This window comes from Halichoeres trimaculatus, unplaced genomic scaffold, assembly GCF_033239565.1.
Source record: "Halichoeres trimaculatus isolate MK-OKI-2021-1 unplaced genomic scaffold, fHalTri1.1 fHalTri1_scaffold_17, whole genome shotgun sequence".
NCBI classification, from domain to species: Eukaryota; Metazoa; Chordata; class Actinopteri; order Labriformes; family Labridae; genus Halichoeres; species Halichoeres trimaculatus.
Window position 1 is genome coordinate 26,088,296 of NW_027437195.1, and position 18,548 is coordinate 26,106,843.

General features: G+C 41.4%; 1 protein-coding gene across 1 annotated transcript in view; it reads right to left on the reverse strand.

The window, feature by feature from the left end:
- Positions 1–18,548, reverse strand: part of mdga2a (MAM domain containing glycosylphosphatidylinositol anchor 2a) — a 118,224-nt gene that overhangs the window by 66,633 nt on the left and 33,043 nt on the right. The window contains exons 2-4 of the mRNA XM_074691791.1: positions 13,222–13,361; positions 4,143–4,317; positions 2,818–3,014 (exon numbers count right to left, since the gene is read on the reverse strand). Coding sequence (XP_074547892.1) covers positions 2,818–3,014; positions 4,143–4,317; positions 13,222–13,361 — 512 coding nt within the window. The remainder of the gene's footprint in view (positions 1–2,817; positions 3,015–4,142; positions 4,318–13,221; positions 13,362–18,548) is intronic.

Sequence of the window (18,548 nt, forward strand, 5' to 3'; positions counted from 1 at the left end):
GTGAGGACTTCATCGACTCGTATTTGCTTTCCATTCAGCTCCATTTTCACAAAACAGTCCAGAACAGCATTTTTAACCCTGCTGACGCTGCACAGAGACACCTTTCAATGTCAAGCTCTGTTTCACCCCCCGCTGAGAACAAAACCCAAACGATCGCTTTGCTTTTCAAAGGGTGTCATCATAGAGACGGAGATGCTGTTTAAAAGAAGTTCCTCTGCTTTACCGACCAACTATGCTCTGTCAAAGATCCAACCCATGCTTCATACTGTGGGTCAGCGTTAACTTTCTCCTTAAACCCATCAGAAACCTCTGTGTGCTTTCTGAGCAAAACTAAAGAACATTGTTGTCACTAAACTATTTTTATCCTCATGAAAACAAACCTCCTAAGGCCGGCTGCAGGACGGGGACATGCTTGTTTGCATAATCCCGTTTAAATTGATTCAGAAACTTCACAGCTAAGCAAAACTAACACAATTTACATAACCTTTAGGGAAAAGAAGTTTGAAGTTGACAGAATGTGTTTAAGATTCACAAACTGCAAAAATACCCGCTAAGGAACAAAGACTCTCGTGGTTTCTTTTCCAGGTTTTCACAAAAACCTAAAGCTGTAAAGGTAGAAACTACTCACTTCAATAGTTGGATGAGTGGAGGGATAGGTGGATGAATGTTTGGGTTGATAAAATGATGGACAGAGAGATGTTTTGATGAAAGGACAGAAGTGGGGATGGAGGGACTGAAGAATTGAAAGCTGGCTAGATAAATTGATGGATAACTGGAAGGACTGATGGATGACTGGATAAATAGATACAGTCATGGATGGAGGGACAGATGAATAAATTCATGAATACATGATGGATGGAAGGACAGAATGATGATTTATTGTTGATGGAAAGATTTTAGAGGAGAAAAGATGGATGGATGGATGGATGGATAGATGGATGATGGATGGATGGATGGATAGATGATGATTGATCTATAATGGTTGAATGTTTATGACTTATGAATGGATTGTTGGATGGGATGAAACAATGAAAGGATTGAAGAAGATGATCAGTCATGGATGGAGGGACAGATGAATAAATTCATGAATACATGATGGATGGAAGGACAGACTGATGATTTATTGTTGATGGAAAGATTTTAGAGGAGAAAAGATGGATGGATGAATGGATGGGTAGGGGGATGGATGGATGGATGAATGGATGTTGATGATTGATAAATGATTGATGGATGTGTATGATTAATAAATGAATAAACAGGATGTTTATGATTAGAGGATGGATGAACAAAAGTATATGATGGATATGATGGATAGATGAATGGATGGGTCTTTATGCTACATAAATTGATGTTAATGATAAATGATGAATGAATGGTTAGATGAATTTTCATGACAGATGAAAAGATTAACAAAGACATGTTAACGATGACAGATTGATGGAAAGATGGATGGATGGACAGATTTTTATAATGTAATAATAGAGAGATGGATGATAGATTGATGGAAGGAAAGCTAGATGGATGGACAGATGAATTACTAGATATTTATGATGAGTGAAAGATGGATTAAGATGTTTATCTTGGATGGACTGATGGATGGATGGATGGATGGATGGATTTTTATGATAGATGTAAGAATTGACAAAGACATGTTTAGAATGATGGATGGATGGATGGATGGATGGATGGAGGGAGGGACAGATGAATGAATTCATGAATACATGATGGATGGAAGGATAGAATGATGATTTATTATTGATGGAAAGATTTTAGAGAAAGAAAGATAGATACATGGATGGCTAGATGGATGGATGGATGGATGGATGGATGGATGGATGGATGGATGAACCGATGGACCAATGGACGGATGGATCAATGGACGGATGGATGGATATTTATGTTGGATTGAAAGATTGATGAAGACATGTTTATGATGATAGATAGATGGATTGGATGGATGGATGGATGGAAGGATGGATGGATGGAGGGATACATTTTCATGATGGAACAGTAGAGAGATGGTTGGATAGACGGATGGATGGATGGACAGATTTTTGGATGGATGGATGGATGGATTTTCATGATGGAAAAATAGAGATGATTGATAGAGATAGATGGATGACTAGATGAATTGATGGAAATTTATGATGGATGGAAAGACTGATGAAGACATGTTTATGATGATGGATGGATGGATGGATGGATGGAGGGATGGATGGAACAATAGAGAGATGGATAGATGGATGGATTTTTGGATCATAGAGGGATGGATTTAGGGATAAATATAATAATGGATGAATCCATGAGATTGATTAATGAATTAATGGATGAATGTATGGACTGATTAAAGATGGATAGAAAATAGAACAATGGTTGGTGGAGAGTAAAAAGATGGATGGATGTTTCTGATGAGTGATCAATACTCTAATGAACCAACAGTTATTAACGATAAAGTCAGAGCAGATATAAAATAATTAGTTTATGTAAAAACACTCATGATGGACGTAGGAGTGTTGTTGTGCTACAGTTTGTTCTAAAGTGTTTTAATGAGGGAGGTCTGACAGATCTTTGGGGCATATTAGATTTTTAGAGGAGAGTCTTAAAAATATGAGACACTCCAGCTCAACATTCTGCAGAGTTATCAGGTTAACCCCTCCATCACAGTTTCTCTGTCTGACCTCCAGCTCTCAGCAAATTATTTACAGGACAAACAGGAATGAAGCAAAGATAAAAGTAGAACAGGTTCACCCTCCTCCTGCAACCTCGACACGCATGATTCATAAAGCACTAAAAATAGGAAAAGGTGTTTTTGTTCACCTGTGTGAAAAACGGCTCATAGATCTCCACACCAGAGTCAGAACCCTGCGTCAGCACCTCCCTGCCTCTCCTCCAGGTGTAGTGAACGGGAGGGTTGGAGTTCGCCACGCAGCGGAGAAACACCGTCCGCTCAAAGTAGAACTGCTCCTTCGACTCCCCGACACTCTGATGGACTGTTATCAACGGGTCGTCCAGGTCTGAGAAGAAGAGGATGGAGAAGAGAGGTAAAATGTATAGTTTCTATGAGAAAATGACAAATGCAGATCCAAAATTATCCTTATCTATTCCTGACACGTTTCATTTCCTGTTTGCTTCCCATTGGCTGGAAACACACTGAAGGAACCAATCAGACACGGTTTGGTAAATGATCCTGGCTGTGACGCTCCCACCTGCAGAGAGGCTAATGGTGACAAATCCACTTCACACAGAGCGATGACAAACTCCCACCTGCACAGTGAAAGCATCATGCCCCAAACAATCTCCCATAATGCACTGGGGCCTCTGCTGTGTTTCTGTAGGTCAAGGTGTGGTAAAGAGTACCTGATGTTTTCTGCTTCCAGCTGGAGTTTGTTGTGTAAAAGCATCTGTGCCCTGAAGGGAGCACTCAACCATGATGCGTTCAGGTTACACTTAAATCCCCGTAATCCCGGTAAGAAACAACCTCCGGGATATTTTGGCTGATGCACGACGACGCTCACAGTTTGCAGATATTGTTTCCTCCTGTTTTTTTGTTACTTTGGAGGAAATTTTCCAGGCAGCGTACATGAGGGACGTCTCTGTGTAGAAACGCCCTGAGGACGATTCTTTAGTGGAAGTTTCTGCATCCAAGAAGAAGAAGAAGAGAAGCGGGGGTCTCCACAGAGAGAGAAAACATCTCTTCTCATGTTTGTGTTGATGGATCATCAGCCAGCAGAGCTCAGGAGAGGAGGGGGGGCGCGCTCTGCAGGAGAACAGCTTGATGCTTCATTTTTGCTCATGTAGGTCAACAACAATCAGCACCAAACAACAATGCAAGCGTTTGTCGCATGTGATGAAGGGGCATGTAGGTCAGGCAGGATGAGGATTTAGCACAAACAGCTGACTGAACATACAGCAGGAAGTTACCAACTGCTCTTAAAGCCACACTGGATTCAGCAGCAGGTAGCGGTTAGCTCAGATTCACTGACAGAAACTCCAGCGGGATTAAAACCAGTTCTTGCAAACGCCTGACAGCTTTTCTAGGAGTTATTGAACGACTTCAACAAAAAAATTCAGCAGGAGACTGTCGACTTTCAGTGTTCCCAGAGTGCACAGCTACCAAGCTTAAAAAAAAACTGTGTGCTTACAGTAGACGTCCACACGTATGGAGCGGATAGCGGGGGATCCCAGTCCGTTGTCAGCCTTGCAGTAGTAGCGTCCTCCTTGGTGGCGGCTGATTTTATCGATCTTCAGAGTGTCGTTGGTTACAGATGCGTCACCTGGACGGTCCGAGGCTCCACCTGCTGTCTTTGTCCAACGAATCTGCACAAAGAAGAAGCAGAGAGGTGGATTTATTATTCAGAGCAGGTAGAAGAAAGACTAAAGTTTATGTTAGCGTGGGGCTCTACAGGGAACGATTATGGGCTGAATAATAAATAGACAAAGTCTCAGTGAGGTCATCAGTCTGTTCCTGATACAGAGTTTTGGAGCCAGTCGTCAGTGGGGCAGGCTTTGAGCCTCCTCAACAACAGATATAAGTCGCCCGTCTGTCAGTCAGGTGAGCTGCGCCTCTGATTGGGAAAAATTTTGATATTAATATTTCTTAAATTGTTGAGTTAGACAAAAATCCCCCTGCTTACAGTTTGCGCCTTAGAGAAATTCGCTATTCAGACTCAAGTATTTTTTGTAACAGGCTGTAAACATGTTTATTCCTGTTGTGAAAATCGTCTCTTGTGGCTTGGTGTATTTGTGATTGCATAATTTTGGCCGATACAGATATTAGATAATAATATTGCCGTTATGGCCGATAACCAATATTTACCAATATTAATATTGGTAAAAAAAAACAAAAAACAATCTGAGATTACGTGTCGAGGTAGTTCAGAGAGAGTTCAGGAGAGGATAAAAGGATGAAGAGCCTGAGATGACCGCAATCAAAAAGTACGTTTTGGCTGTTTTTTGGATCAATAACAGGAAGAGAGACATAAAAAAGGAGAGTCCACTCTTCTTAGGTAGTTTTGGTGTTTACATAGACATAGAAAACAATATTATTTGGGTCTTGAAAGCTCTTTCAAGATGCTCTGGAAACGGCTGGCAGCCATTGAGTAAATATCAGCCCACTTTTACACATCGGCCGATGCCGATATGTTAACAAAATGACCAACATCGGCTGATACCGATATTGATACTGATATATTGTGCATCCCTAGTTTCTGGTACTTCTGGAGTCAGACTCAAAGAGACACTCCACAAACTGCAAATCTTACATTTCCACATTGCCTCATATTGGTTGTGAACAACCCACTAGTAGCACTCTGGATTTTATTCTATAAACCCTTTTACAACCTGCATCATGATAAAGATTAGGGGTGAGTATTGGCAAGTTAGCTTGTCTTACTGTGTGTTCACACCAAAAGAGGCAAAAGCAGCAAGCACGCCAGAAGTTAATCCATTTTCAATGAGAGCCTGGCTTCCTGAGCGGCCAAAGCGACCTGAGCGGCTAAAGCAGCTAAAGCATCAAAAGTGGCACCAGATGAGAAGTTGAGCCTCGGTCAACTTTACGGTAATTAGCTATGATGCAGTACAGCAACCAATCAGAGCAGAGATGTCCATCTACCGAGCGGGCCCTAAAGAACAGCGCATGTAACTTTGGTTCCTCGTTTCATCATGGATACCAAAAAGCTCACAAATTGTGTTCAGGCTCATCCTGTTCTTTTTAATGTCCGGCTTTTTGGCTACAGCGACCAACAACAAAAAAACGTTGCCTGGGATCATGTCGCAGAGGTGGTAGGTTGTTCTGGTGAGTTTAAAAAATGTGCAGTAATAGCAGAAAATTGCAAAGTGAAGTGTAGTCTGTGGCAAAGACGTAGCATGGCCTAGCATGCTAGCATTTCTTTCCTCATCTGAATGAGATGACACCAGGGCTCCAGACTGACTTTTTTCACCAACGGTCTGAGGCTTATGCCAGGGGGCGCAGGTTACTTCTATTATCAAACAGTCTCCCGCTGGATCCTTCTGGATCCTTCTGGATCCTTCCGTGGATGGATTTGTACCGGCTAAAATATTTTGCCGCTTTGGCCGCTGTCCGCTTTCTCGGGCGTGCTTGCAGCTTTTGCCGCTTTTGCCTCTTATGATGTAAACACACAGTTAAACTCTGAGTTCAAACTGTAAGCAGGACAAAACTGTCTGGCTGTTCAGTGGTCAGCTGGTGGCAGAAATGGGGACTCAAGTTTGCGACTCTAACTCGACTCTGCTTCTCGTAGACATGGCTGTGCAGTATTCTTGGAAGACCAGAAAGCAGCAGATGACAAAAGCTCAGAAGACTCAATTTTCAGAGACTTGACTTTGAATCATGACTTAAGACTTGACCAAGTCTAACCCCACAAAGACTTGGGACTTGACTTGGACCTGCAAAAGACTTGTGAACATCTCGATACCACCACAGGATCACAACCATTTTAAAGCAACCAGTGTTTTGGGGTTGAGAGAGACTGTTCCAACTGGAGACCTTCAACGTGACAGCAAATCCAGCTTCCAGCAAGTGAAGATAATGAAATGAGTTGATTTGGGGCTGAGTTTGTGACCAATTACGACACTATGGACTCCATATGGAGAGTAATAATAAGTTGAAGTCTAAACTAAAGTTTAACAGAGACAGATTTCACCTTTCAGGGTAAATCGATGGTTATTAACAAACTGTGACCAACAGAATCAAAACATTTATTATACAATTATAAGTCTAAGGCAATGCAACACTGTGTGTGTGTTTGTGTGTGTGCGTGTTTGTTGGATTGTGAGGATCTAACGGGAGTCTTTAGTTCAGATGGAAACTGAATCGATGCCAGAGTGTATTACCCTGCTGCAGATTAACTCCACTGAGAGTGTGTGTGTGTGTGTGTGTGTGTGTGTGTTGTCCAGATTTGTCCTCAATCAGCATCTGTTGGTCAGTTTTCCATCCATCCCTCCCACCTGCTCCATCCACCCCTCTCCTCCATCATTACCGTCTTCATCATCATCATCCTCCCCTCCTCTTTCCATCTGTCTCTTTCTCTCTGTCCTTTCGCCCTCGGTGTCATCCACTCTCCCTCCACATGTTTGTTCCAGGTTAAACTATCGTTTGGTGATCTGCTCAGAGGATGTGACGCAGACAAACTGAGCGTAAACAAAGATGGAAGCGGCGTTCTTTAAAGTCCGACCTGAATGAATCTGAACTCTCCTCCTCTCCTGAATTTAACTCTGCTCTCACCTGCATCAGCAATTTTTCCAGCCTGATTCTTTCTCTCCCTGCTCCACCTGCTCCATCACCTCCCTCCCTCCTCCCTCCTTTCTCCCATGGTACAGTCCTCCCACATGTCGATCGCGCGCTGCCAGCTGGAGTGAGGCGGAGTTTTTGTCGTCTGTGGAGCAGACAGACGGTTCACAGCCTCGAACCAGCGAACTGACGATTAATGAGCTAAAAATACTCTGGTCCTGGATCAGTGTGACGACACACACTCTGCACAATGTGTAATTAACACTAACACACTGTGGGTACTACACTTCACACAATACCAATACTAACATCTGTGTATGTTCTGTGATGAGGCCGACAATACTACTGCAGCTCTGACTGAGGTATCAACAGAACAAGTCTGTCCTCTGAAACAAGCAGAAACTTCCTGCTCTGAGGAATGAAGTCGCTGTAGAAGTACTAAGAACTGTAGTTCCTCGAGAGTCCACTCAAAGCTGGCCCCCAAAATGAACCAAAACCACATACACACCCATTTACAAAAGCTGATCTTTACAGCAAATAAACATGATGAACACACTCTGTACACATCCAGACGTCACCAATTCTTTACTTCATGCTCAGGCGTAACAGTCAGAGAAGGAAGCAAGGAATAAGAACGCAAGGAAGGAGAGGAAAAAAGGAGAAAGGAAAGCAGGACTGAAGGGAGGAAACTGGAATAAAGGTAGGGAGGATTGAAGGAACAACTAAAGGGAGACAGGAAAAGATGAAGGGGATAAAGGAAAAGAAAGCTAAGGGGAGGACAGAAGGGGGAAGAAAGGGAGGGCTGCAGGAAGAATAGAAGGTGGTAAGGAAGGAGTAAAGGAAGAAATGACTTAAGGGAGAAAGGGAGAACATGAGGAAGAAAGGACAAGAGGGATGAAGCAAGAATAGAATGGAGAAAGGAAGGTAGGAATGAAGGAAGAAAAGGAGAGGAAAAGATTAGGGAAGAAAGGAAAACAAAGGAAGAAAAAAAAGGATGGAAGTGGAAAAGGAAGGACATCAGGGAGACAGAAAGGGAAGGACAGAAGACAAAATAGTAGGAAAGAAGAGAGAAAGAAAGGGGGAGATGAACCATAGATAGAAGGGAGAAAGGATGGTAGGAATGAAGGAATAAAGGGTGGGGGGTGAGAGAAGAAAAGAAAATTAAGAAAGAAAGGGAGAAAAGGATGGAAGGAAGAAAGGAAGGACACAAGGGAAACAGGAAAGGAAGATGGAAGGAAGAACAGAGGGGAAAATAGTAGGAAAGAAGGGCGAATAGAAGGAAGGAATTGAGGAAAGAAGGGGAATAGAAGGGAGGAATAAAGGAAAGAAGGTAGAATAGAAGGGAGGGACGGAGGAAAGAAGGGAGCAACGGAGGAAATAAGGGGGAATAGAAGGAAGGAATGTAGGAAAGAAGGAAGATTAGGAGGGAGGAATGGAGGAAAGAAGGAAGGAATGGAGGAAAGAAGGGAGAATAGAGGGAAGGAATGGAGGAAAGAAGGGAGCATAGAAGGGAGGAATGGAGGAAAGAAGGGGGAATAGAGGGGAGGAATGGAGGAAAGAAGGGAGAATAGAAGGGAGGAATGGAGGAAAGAAGGAAGGAATGGAGGAAAGAAGGGAGAATAGAAGGGAGGAATAAAGGAAAGAAGGTAGAATAGAAGGGAGGGACGGAGGAAATAAGGGGGACTGGAAGGAAGGAATGGAGGAAAGAAGGGAGATTAGGAGGGAGGAATGGAGGAAAGAAGGAAGGAATGGAGGAAAGAAGGGAGAATAGAGGGGAGGAAGGGAGGAAAGAAGGGAGAATAGAAGGAAGGAATGGAGGAAACAAGGGAGACTAGAAGGGAGGAATGGAGGAAAGAAGGGAGACTAGAAGGGAGGAATGGAGGAAGAAAAAGAGGAAGAAAGACAAGGAGGAGGTGAGAAAGGTAGGAAAGAGAGAAGATAAGAGAAAGGAAGAAATGAAAGAAGGGATGAAAGATGGAATAGAAAAAAATGAAGGAAGGACAGAAGAGGAAAAGGTAGGGAGAAAGGAAGTATGGTGGAAGGGAGGAAGTATGTAAGGAAGGACAGAAGAGAAAAAGGTAGGAAAGAAAGTTCAAAGGAAGGTAGAATAAAGGGGGGATAGAAGGATGGAAGGAAGGAGGAATAAAGGATGGACAGAAGGAAGAAAGGGAAAGGAGGGATATTCGATGCAGTGACCCTTCTCCTCCTCCTGTTTTTTAATCCTGTTAACAAACAGATTTAGGACGCGCCTGAGAAAACATCCCGTGTGAATACTGTTTTACAACCAGCATCAATAATTCACTCATATCTGTTATTTTTTTAATGAGGGGGTATTTTTAATGACTCAAATTAAACAATTAATTTCCAATAATTTTATCTCTTATGTTCAGTTTTAATACGACCTGTCACCCTGTTCTGTCCTCTGTCCCTTTCTCCAGATAGAGTCATAATAAAACCCTGAAACTAATCTTAAAAAACAGAGCGGCTTGGATTATTCTGTGACTGAATATTACGTGCTTCTCTATCTTCAGGGCTCCTCATCCCAACTCTGAAGTGATCCTTACCTCGTATTTTAAGATCTGCAGTTACACGAGCTTATCTGGATTTAAAAGTCTGGTGAATTGATGCACGCTAATTCAATTTAAATTTTTAATCTCTTCCTCAGAGACGTCCGTTTCCTCTTGTTGGTCTGTAGCAGATGTGATTTGGAGATTTCTGAATTCGTGCTGTTGGATGTGCTTTTGCTGTCAGACGAGGCCGACACGGAAAACACTTCCTGTTTAAATTATGGGAGATATAATAAATCCTCTCCAGTCAAACATCACTCCTGTACATGTTTTAATTTACAAGAAAGCAGGAAAAATGCAGAGATTTGTTATGTTAGCGTTCAAAATCCAACCGTAATCAGCAGAATGAGGATAAAAGCCCAGCAGAGAGGGACAGAGGTGTCGAAGGAGAAGAAGAAGAAGAAGAAGGGGGGATGAAGGAAAAATGCAGAGGAAGCTGAGCTCTGCAGTGACGCAGAGAGTCTGAAAAAAAGAAACTGTGTGTAAATGTGTGTGTGTGTGTCAGTGTGTAGATTCACACTGTGTGCCAGCAGCTGCTCTATTTTTAGCCTCACAGACTGACAGCAGAAAGAGGGAGGGAGGGGAGAGGAGGAGGGGGAGGAGGAGGAGGAGGGTAACATGTATGGAGAAAGAGGCAGAGGAAGATCAAACTCATCTACGAGCCGACCTGATTATTGATTATTATTGATGATGTCATCAGGTGAGGGTTGTGTTTACAGGTGTTAGCTCTGTCTGGTTGGTGTGATGGTAGAAAAGTGTTAAAATGGTTGATGAGAGATCTGCTGCAGACAAACATGAACCTGTGGCGCTCTGAGGCCTTCACTTATGTCAGACAATAAGAGAAACCACCTCCACGCACACACACACACACACACACACACACACGCACACACACACACACACACGCATGCAACAGTACAATACCAGCAAAAAAGTGTGTGATGCATTCAAGGGCCAAAAGTAAATAGGATGCATACAGCTCTACTCAAAGACTCCTTTAAGGCCACATGCAAGAAGGATAAAAGGAAACAAGGAGGGTTGAGGGGGTGGAAAGACAGAAAAAGGAAAAGGGAGGAAAGAACAAGGAGGGGGAAAAGAAGGAGGCTAAAGCAGAGGAAGAAATGGAGGCAGGAAGAGAAGAAGAAAAAGAAAAGGAAGGAAAATGGGAGGACTGGAGGGAGGAAGGAAGGGACTAGGAATAACTGGAGGGACAGAAGGAAGAAAGGAAGGAAAGGAGAATAAAAGGAAGAAAAACAGCTGGAGGAAGAAAAGAAAGGAGCAATGACGGAAAAAAGGACAAAAAGTTGAAAGGATGGAAAGGAGTATAGAAAGATGAAAGGAAAAAAAAGCAGAGAGAAGAAAGGCAAGGAGCAATCTAGGAAGTAAGGACAGAAGAAATAAGGAAGGAAAGGCGAATAGAAGGATTAATGGAAAAAAGCAGAGGTAAGAAAGGAGGGACTAAAGGAAAGGAGCAATGAAGGAAGAAAGGACGGAAGAAAGAAAAGAGAGAAAGCAGAAGGAAGACAGGAGGAAAGAAAGGACAGGAGCAATAAAGGAAGAAAAAACAGAAGGTAGAAAGGAAGGAAAGGAGAAAGAAGGATGAAAGGAAAAAGGAGAGGTAAGGAAGAAGGGAATGAAGGAAAGGAGCAATGAAGAAAAAAGGAAAGAAGGAAGAAAGTAAAAAGCAGAAGGTAAAAAGGTAGGAAAGGAGAACAGAAGGAAGAAAGGAAAGCAACAATCTAGGAAATAGGGACAGACGAAAAAAGGGAAGGAAAGGAGAATAGAAGGATAAAAGGAAAAAAGGAGAGGTAAGAAAGAAGGGAATGAAGGAAAGGAGCCATGAAGAAAAAAGGAAAGAAGGAAGAAAGTAAAAAGCAGAAGGTAAAAGGGTAGGAAAGGAGAACAGAAGGAAGAAAGGAAGAAAGGCAAGAAGCAATGAAGGAAGAAAGGACAGAAGGTTGAAAGAAAGAAAAGGAGAATAGCAGGACGAAAGGGAAAAAGCAGAGGTGAGAAAGGAGGGAATAAAGGAAAGGAGCAATGAAGGAAGAAAGGACAGAAGGATAAAAGCAAAAAAAAGCAGAGGGAAGAAAGGAAAGGACCAATCTAGGAAGTTAGGACAGAAGAAAAAAAGAAGGAAATGAGAATAGAAGGATGAAAGGAAAAAGCAGAGGTGAGAAAGGAAGGAAAGGAAAATAGAAGGAAGAAGAAAGAATTGAAGAAAGAAATGAAGGGAACGTAGAAGGAAGGAAGGAAGGACATAAGAGATTGGGAGGACCAAGGGGAGGAAGGGATGAGAGAGAGAGGAAGGAAAGGAAAGGAAGGGAAAACAGAAAGAGGGAAATAAGGCCATGAGGAAGATAGTAAGGGAGGAGGGGATGAAGGACAGAAGAAGGATTAAAAGAAGGAAGGAAAGATAGATTCAAGGAAGTAGGAAACAAAAAGGAACAGAGAAAGTCTTGGGAGAGAAAGAAGAAGGACAGAAAGAAGGAAGGAAGGAAGGAAGGAAGGAAGGGCAGATTATCTTTATCACCTTTCCTGTGGTAGAAATAAAAATAAACAATGAGAAATAGGCGGTCACTGAGTTTAACTGTTTTTTGATCCTATGGACGTAAAAAAAAGGTTTATTATTCAGTCAGTAAAAAGTTCAGCGTCACATTTCGTTTGACCCTCAGTCATGAGTTGAATAATTTCCTCCGTGCGTTATCAGAACGCTGTGACAGAGTGAAGTTAATAAACCTGACTCTGCTTCCTCTGAGCACGCTGCTGCAGAAAGATGGCCGCAGCACTTCCAGGACTAATCTCTGTGTTTAAAGCTCTTTGAAGCCACAATTAATGTGTCTGCGTGTGAGTGTGTGTGAGTGTGTGAAAGAGTGCCTACGTGTGTGTGTTTATTGACAGTTAATTAAGATGCAACTCGCAGTCTGCTGAGTCTTTAATGAGCTGCAGCACAAACACTTTATGCTTTTATTGTGAAATAAACATCAACAACGATAAACTTCAGCAAACTCCCCTGACGGTGTTTTTCCTCCCGTTCTGTTAAATCTTTTAAAAAGTAAACTGCTTGGTTTATAACTCCGAGGATGTTTCATTTTGTCCCACTTTATGGAAACACAGCAAGGAGGTACTCGCACAGAGATCTACTTCTACTTTTACAGAAAAACAAACGACTACAGGGAGAGCAGAGAAAAACAAAACTCAAAACTAATTCACCCCAGAGGGTTAACTGTTTATTTCATGGACTGATTTTGTGCACTCACTGTTGTCCCATTATTTCCTGACAGGAGATTTCAGCTGCTTTGCTGCATCAGTAGAGTTGTCACAGATGTGTAAGCTTGTTTAAGCCCATGCAGTGACTTCCACTACAGAGCCCTGTGTGTTTTTGATGCTGCCTGTGAGGTTTGTGGTTACCTGTGGTCTGGGGTGTCCTGTCACCAGACACTGCAGCTCCAGAGTCTGCCCCTCCCTGATGGTGTAAACTCTCTCGCTGTAGCGCTCCTCCTCCACGTTACAGGCCTGACCTGAGTGTACGATGTGCACTGAAGGGGGCGCTGTGGAGCAAAAAGCAAAGACACACACAGTGTTAACCTCATAAATAAATCACAGGTTGAACTTTGACAAAACATTGGTTTGACAGGAGTCATGCTGCTTCATTTGTTTTCACACCACACATCTCATTTACAGTATTACCTTTATAGAAGCACCACATAAAATGAAATCAAGCGTCTTCTCCGTTTCAAATTTAAAGAGATTCACCTAAACCTGGACTACTTCAAAAGAAAAGCTTTTAAACTGTTTCAAAATAAAAGTCATCCAGCTGTATTTTCATTATCCAGTCTAGGGATGTCCCGATATTACATTTTCACTTCCGATACCTATACTGCAGCATTGAGTATTGGCCAATACCGATATTAATCCGATAAGATACCAGCATTAAACATGCATACTTTTATTACTTATTTTGTAGTATGTCTGTCATGTTAGAAAAGGCTTGATTAAGTGATATTATTCAAACAAAGAACAATAGTCAGCAACAGTAGGTATGAGGAAAAACTGACCTATTTATTATTAATCAATGTGTAACAGAAACTGCTTATATCGAAGATTTTAGATGCATTCCGATACGATACCGATACTTGTTTTTTGCTGTTATCAGACCGATATCCAATATCAATATCAGACTGGGACACCTCTAATCCAGACCCTCTGAGTAAAGAGAAGTTCTGCAAATCACAGCATTAAAGATGCTATGAGGAGGATCTATTTTGATTGCACTCCCTCGCCACCTTGTGGCCCGGAGTCTCCGCACACTGTCGTAAATTACTTTTATTGAGGCGCGTGTTTGTTTTGGAATTAAATGGAGGTCAGATTGAAACAAATTTTCTTGGTTCAAGACAACTTTTTACTGGATACCAAGGTAAGGTATTTATCAGTACAGTTACGTAGCGCCACAGTTTGAAATGTGACATCAAGCAAACATTGTAGCAGCTGGCTACATGTTAGCACGGTACTCCAATATATCTGTAGGTTAACATAACAACAAGTAAACATTGTCAGTTTGTAAGTAGTTTAGTAGCTATTTATATTTAGCACATCTGACAGCCTGGTGCTCTAAGACATGACTGTAATGTGTAACGTTAGTGAATCCTGGTTAGCTATGTCCTGCCAGTCATCTACCAAGCAGAGCTAACGTAACCTCACTCTTCATTTTATTGATAGACTTTCAAGTTTGAACAGACCACTGCAGAATAACTGCTGACTGTGGGTTGGAATCAACATTAGCATTAACAGCTTAGCCCATGTGTTATAGAGTGATACAGCCCGAGCTAAAGGCTAATTAGCCCCTGTTAATCTTTCTTCTTCTCTTCTGTCCTTTTTCTGTCTGACAGTTAGGCTCCTGTGTCCACCATCACGACAAAATTAATGACAGAAATCGTTTTTAGCAGAGAAAAACACAGATTTCTCTTCTCACTACTAAACTTCATCAGCCGGCGTGGTGTTATTATAGAGACCTAGACGTAAATTTTAAGGTATTGATTATTTTAAGGTATGGATTATGATCAGGCATATATCTAGAAGGATGACTTTTTCATGATCACTCTCAGCCCCTTTAACATCACAACTGGACCAAACTAATGCACCATAATCCACATTAAGACAGTTTGAAGACCTCTTTCTCTACTTGGAAACAACTTTTCTTTTAGGTTTCTCGATTTCTAAGCGAGCCACAGCAGCCCTGACTTTCACCCGACGCCTTCAACCGCAACACGGGTGGTTTCTTTCAGGAAATTCAGCGTTCTCACCAGCAGCAGAGAAAAAGCATCAGAGATCAAACTGAAAACAGATTCTGAGTTTTATTGTTCGAGTGAACTCAGAGGAGCAGCTGCCTCGTGTTTTACTGGGAGCTGAAAAACTGTAAGTGAACCGGCTGTCGGGGAGCCTCCAAACAGACGCCGCCGCCTGCAGCATCTCTCCACCTGTTGTCATGGGAACCAAACGACGAGGAGGTGGCGTGCTGTACGAGTCTCTAAGGACCACAGAAAAGATTTTTTTTTAAAACAGCGTGTTTTGGGCGTTTAAAGCAGTGTCTCTGACATTTTACACACTAAAGTTTGGTTTTGAAGGTGACAGAGGGATAAAACAGAAAGTTTAATAAGTGAAGTAAAAATGTCACCTGAAGTTCAGACGGAGAGACGGGACATGAGGAGACTTTGTTTACAGCAGTAATCTGCTCTTAGTTTCTGCAAATACTTAGTTTATTCTGTTAATCTGTGAAAAAATCTGTATAAAAAAGTAAAGCTAAGTGAATTTATTTATACATTTAACATAATTTTTTGTACCCATAACTATACCTTAATATCAGGAATACTTGATAAATGTCTGAGCATTTTTAGTTTATGTCTTGATCTGTTTTCCTCTCTTTAAAGCTGATGTAATAAGTTAGTTTTCACCAATCAGGGATCAGTTCACTACATCCCCCCTGTGCAGGTAGTCTGCGTTCCTCCTCAGGGAGAAAACACCCTGAGTCAATCGATTCTTAAAGTAGTGGAATAATAAACGATCAGCAGGGTGTAAAGGCAGGCAGGAGATTAAACTTTAATTCAAATGATCTTTTTGCAGTGTGAGTGGTTTTGCAGTCGGAGCTTTTTGCAGCGTAGGCCGGAGTTCCCTCAGAGGTTTTACCTTAATAAAGGTCATAAACTAAACATCCTGGCTTTATAAATCCACTGAGATTATTCCTATAATAGAAATGGTGACAAAGTGTTTGCTAAACAGTAAATTATAGATAAAACTTATCAATAAAAAGACCTACAGCGATTACTCTTTGCTTTGGGGTCTGCCTTTTCAGGAAACAGGCTTGGTTTACATACAGGCACAGAACTAGCTGTAAAACCCTCAACATAACCTGTTTTAGAATTAAAGGAACATCTGTTTTCTTCTTTTTTAGAGGTTTGGAGGGACAAAAATATCACTCACAGTGAAAAGACAAAAGCTCTTTAGAGACTATTTTTCTCCACTGTGTGCCACTTTGCATCCAGAATATTTTGCAAAGTCTGTTTTTGCAGTTTTATTTCCAGTGCTGTCTCTTTTAAATTAACATTTTTGCAGTGTAAGGTTTTCTTGAGTGCAGTTTTCAGGTGTAGGGTTCAACAGAGTTAAGTTATTTTAACAGGAATATTTTACAGTGTAGTATTTTACTCCACAGTTTCTTTGCAAAAAAAAATATTTTTTTGTTTTTGCATTGTACATTATTTCCCAGGATTTCTACAGTGTAATATTTGCAGGTACAAAGTTCATCAGGGAATGTGTTGCAGTGTAAGTTTAATTCATTGTGTATTTTTTTTATTGTACTTATTCTCATTTATTATTTTATAATCGCTGTTATTATAACTATTTTATTGTTTTATTATTCTATTAACACTATTAACGTTGTCTTTTTATACCTGCTGTCCTATTCTCTGCTCCCAACCCCTTTTATTGCCTTTTACTTTATTTTTCCTTTTGATTTGGCTGATTGATTCAAAGCACTTTGTAAACTTCTGTTCTTAAAAATAAAGTTATTATTATTATTATCATTATTATTATTATTATTATTATTATTATTATTATTATTATTATTATTATTATTGTCATTATGTTTTTGCAAATGGTAAATTATTTTGCAGTGAAAGATTTCCAATTGCTAAGTTTCTTTTTTTTGTGTCTTTATATTTTTATTTTTTCAAATACAAGTTTTTGCAGGGTAAGTTCTTTTTCAGTTTTTTGAGCACATATTTTTGCAGTGTTTTTTTATCCTTCAACATTTTTTTTACAGTGTATGGCTTTTCTCAGCACAGTTTCTTGTGCAGGCTTCAACACAGTTAGAGAATCTTTATAGTAAATATTTTACAGTGAAAAGTATCAAACAGTTAAATTTCTCAGCAGTGATATTTTTACAGTGTATCCTCATGAATTCTGCAAAGTGCTCTGCTCCTCCAGGTTGATTAACATGAGATCTGACAGCAACAGTATTTGACTGAGTTTCTCTGCAGTATTTTTTGGTATCAGGCAGGTAAGTGGGCTGCAGAGTGAACCTCCGGCCCTGGCCTGGGGTCAGCTGCAGGTGATGCTCAGGAGCTGCACAGTTTGTGTGTCAGCAGCTGCGAGACGTCCTCCTTGTCGGATCACTTTAAGTTTATTTTACTCTGCTTCTCTATTCCTGCTCAAGCTGCCTGCATCTTTGAGGGGCTGTTCTTTGTGTACAAACACTGAAACTGAGCAAATACTGCTGAAAAAACTCTGATTTAACAGTCTGAAGGCTGCAGGTTAATCAGCTGCTCAGACTGCAGGGCTCCTCCAGCTGCAGCGGGGATTATAATCATTCAGATTTATAATTATTCACTCTTTATCTTTAATATAATACGACCCACTGGGACGCTCAAATGCTGATTCACCGCTCTGAATCCAGAGCTGTCTCATAAACCATACACCACCTGCACAGATTTAATGGCTGCTCCACTTTAAAGCTGTTTTTCCAGATGTTTATGTTGATGGAGAAGCTGCAGTTCCTAATGAAACAAGTAGGGGGCCAAAAGATCGGAATCAATCAGTTCACACAGCGCTGAGGTTTATACTGAGGATCAGGCAGCAAGAAAGCTGTACTCAGAATCCAGGAGTCAAATCAGTGAGAGGAAAAATGAATTATGATAATCCATTTTTTGAACAGCAGATGGCGATAGCTGCAGCTGACTTCTCTTGTTACACGTCGCTATGTTTCTTAGCGAGTTAGAGAAATACAGACATAAAGGTAGATGATTTTACAGCTGATGATAAACCGTACAGACAGTACCGGGACGACCCTATAAAAAATATTTGAGCTCCTTTTTACATTTCCTGCTGTTATTCAGAGAGGACAGGAGTCAGTGAACGGACGCTAAGTCTCACAGGTCAATGTCATGAGGCGTCACAGGGTTGTCCGCGCTTTGCCGGGATTGGAGGATGTATGACTCCACTAAAGCAAAGCTGCAGTGAAAATGAGTTACACGCCATGATGGTTGAATACTGTAATAAATCTGCAGTTCACCTGCGTGCAGCTTCACTGGGATAATCCTCCAGGTCAAAGATCGACTCTGTCACACCACGAGGACCAGGATGCTCTGTGGCCTTGCTCCACTGCAGCTCTTCAGCTGTTCACTCTGGCCTGAATAAAGCGTCTGGATATCCAGTCAGCAGAAAGGATCTTTCCTCTTTCATAACAC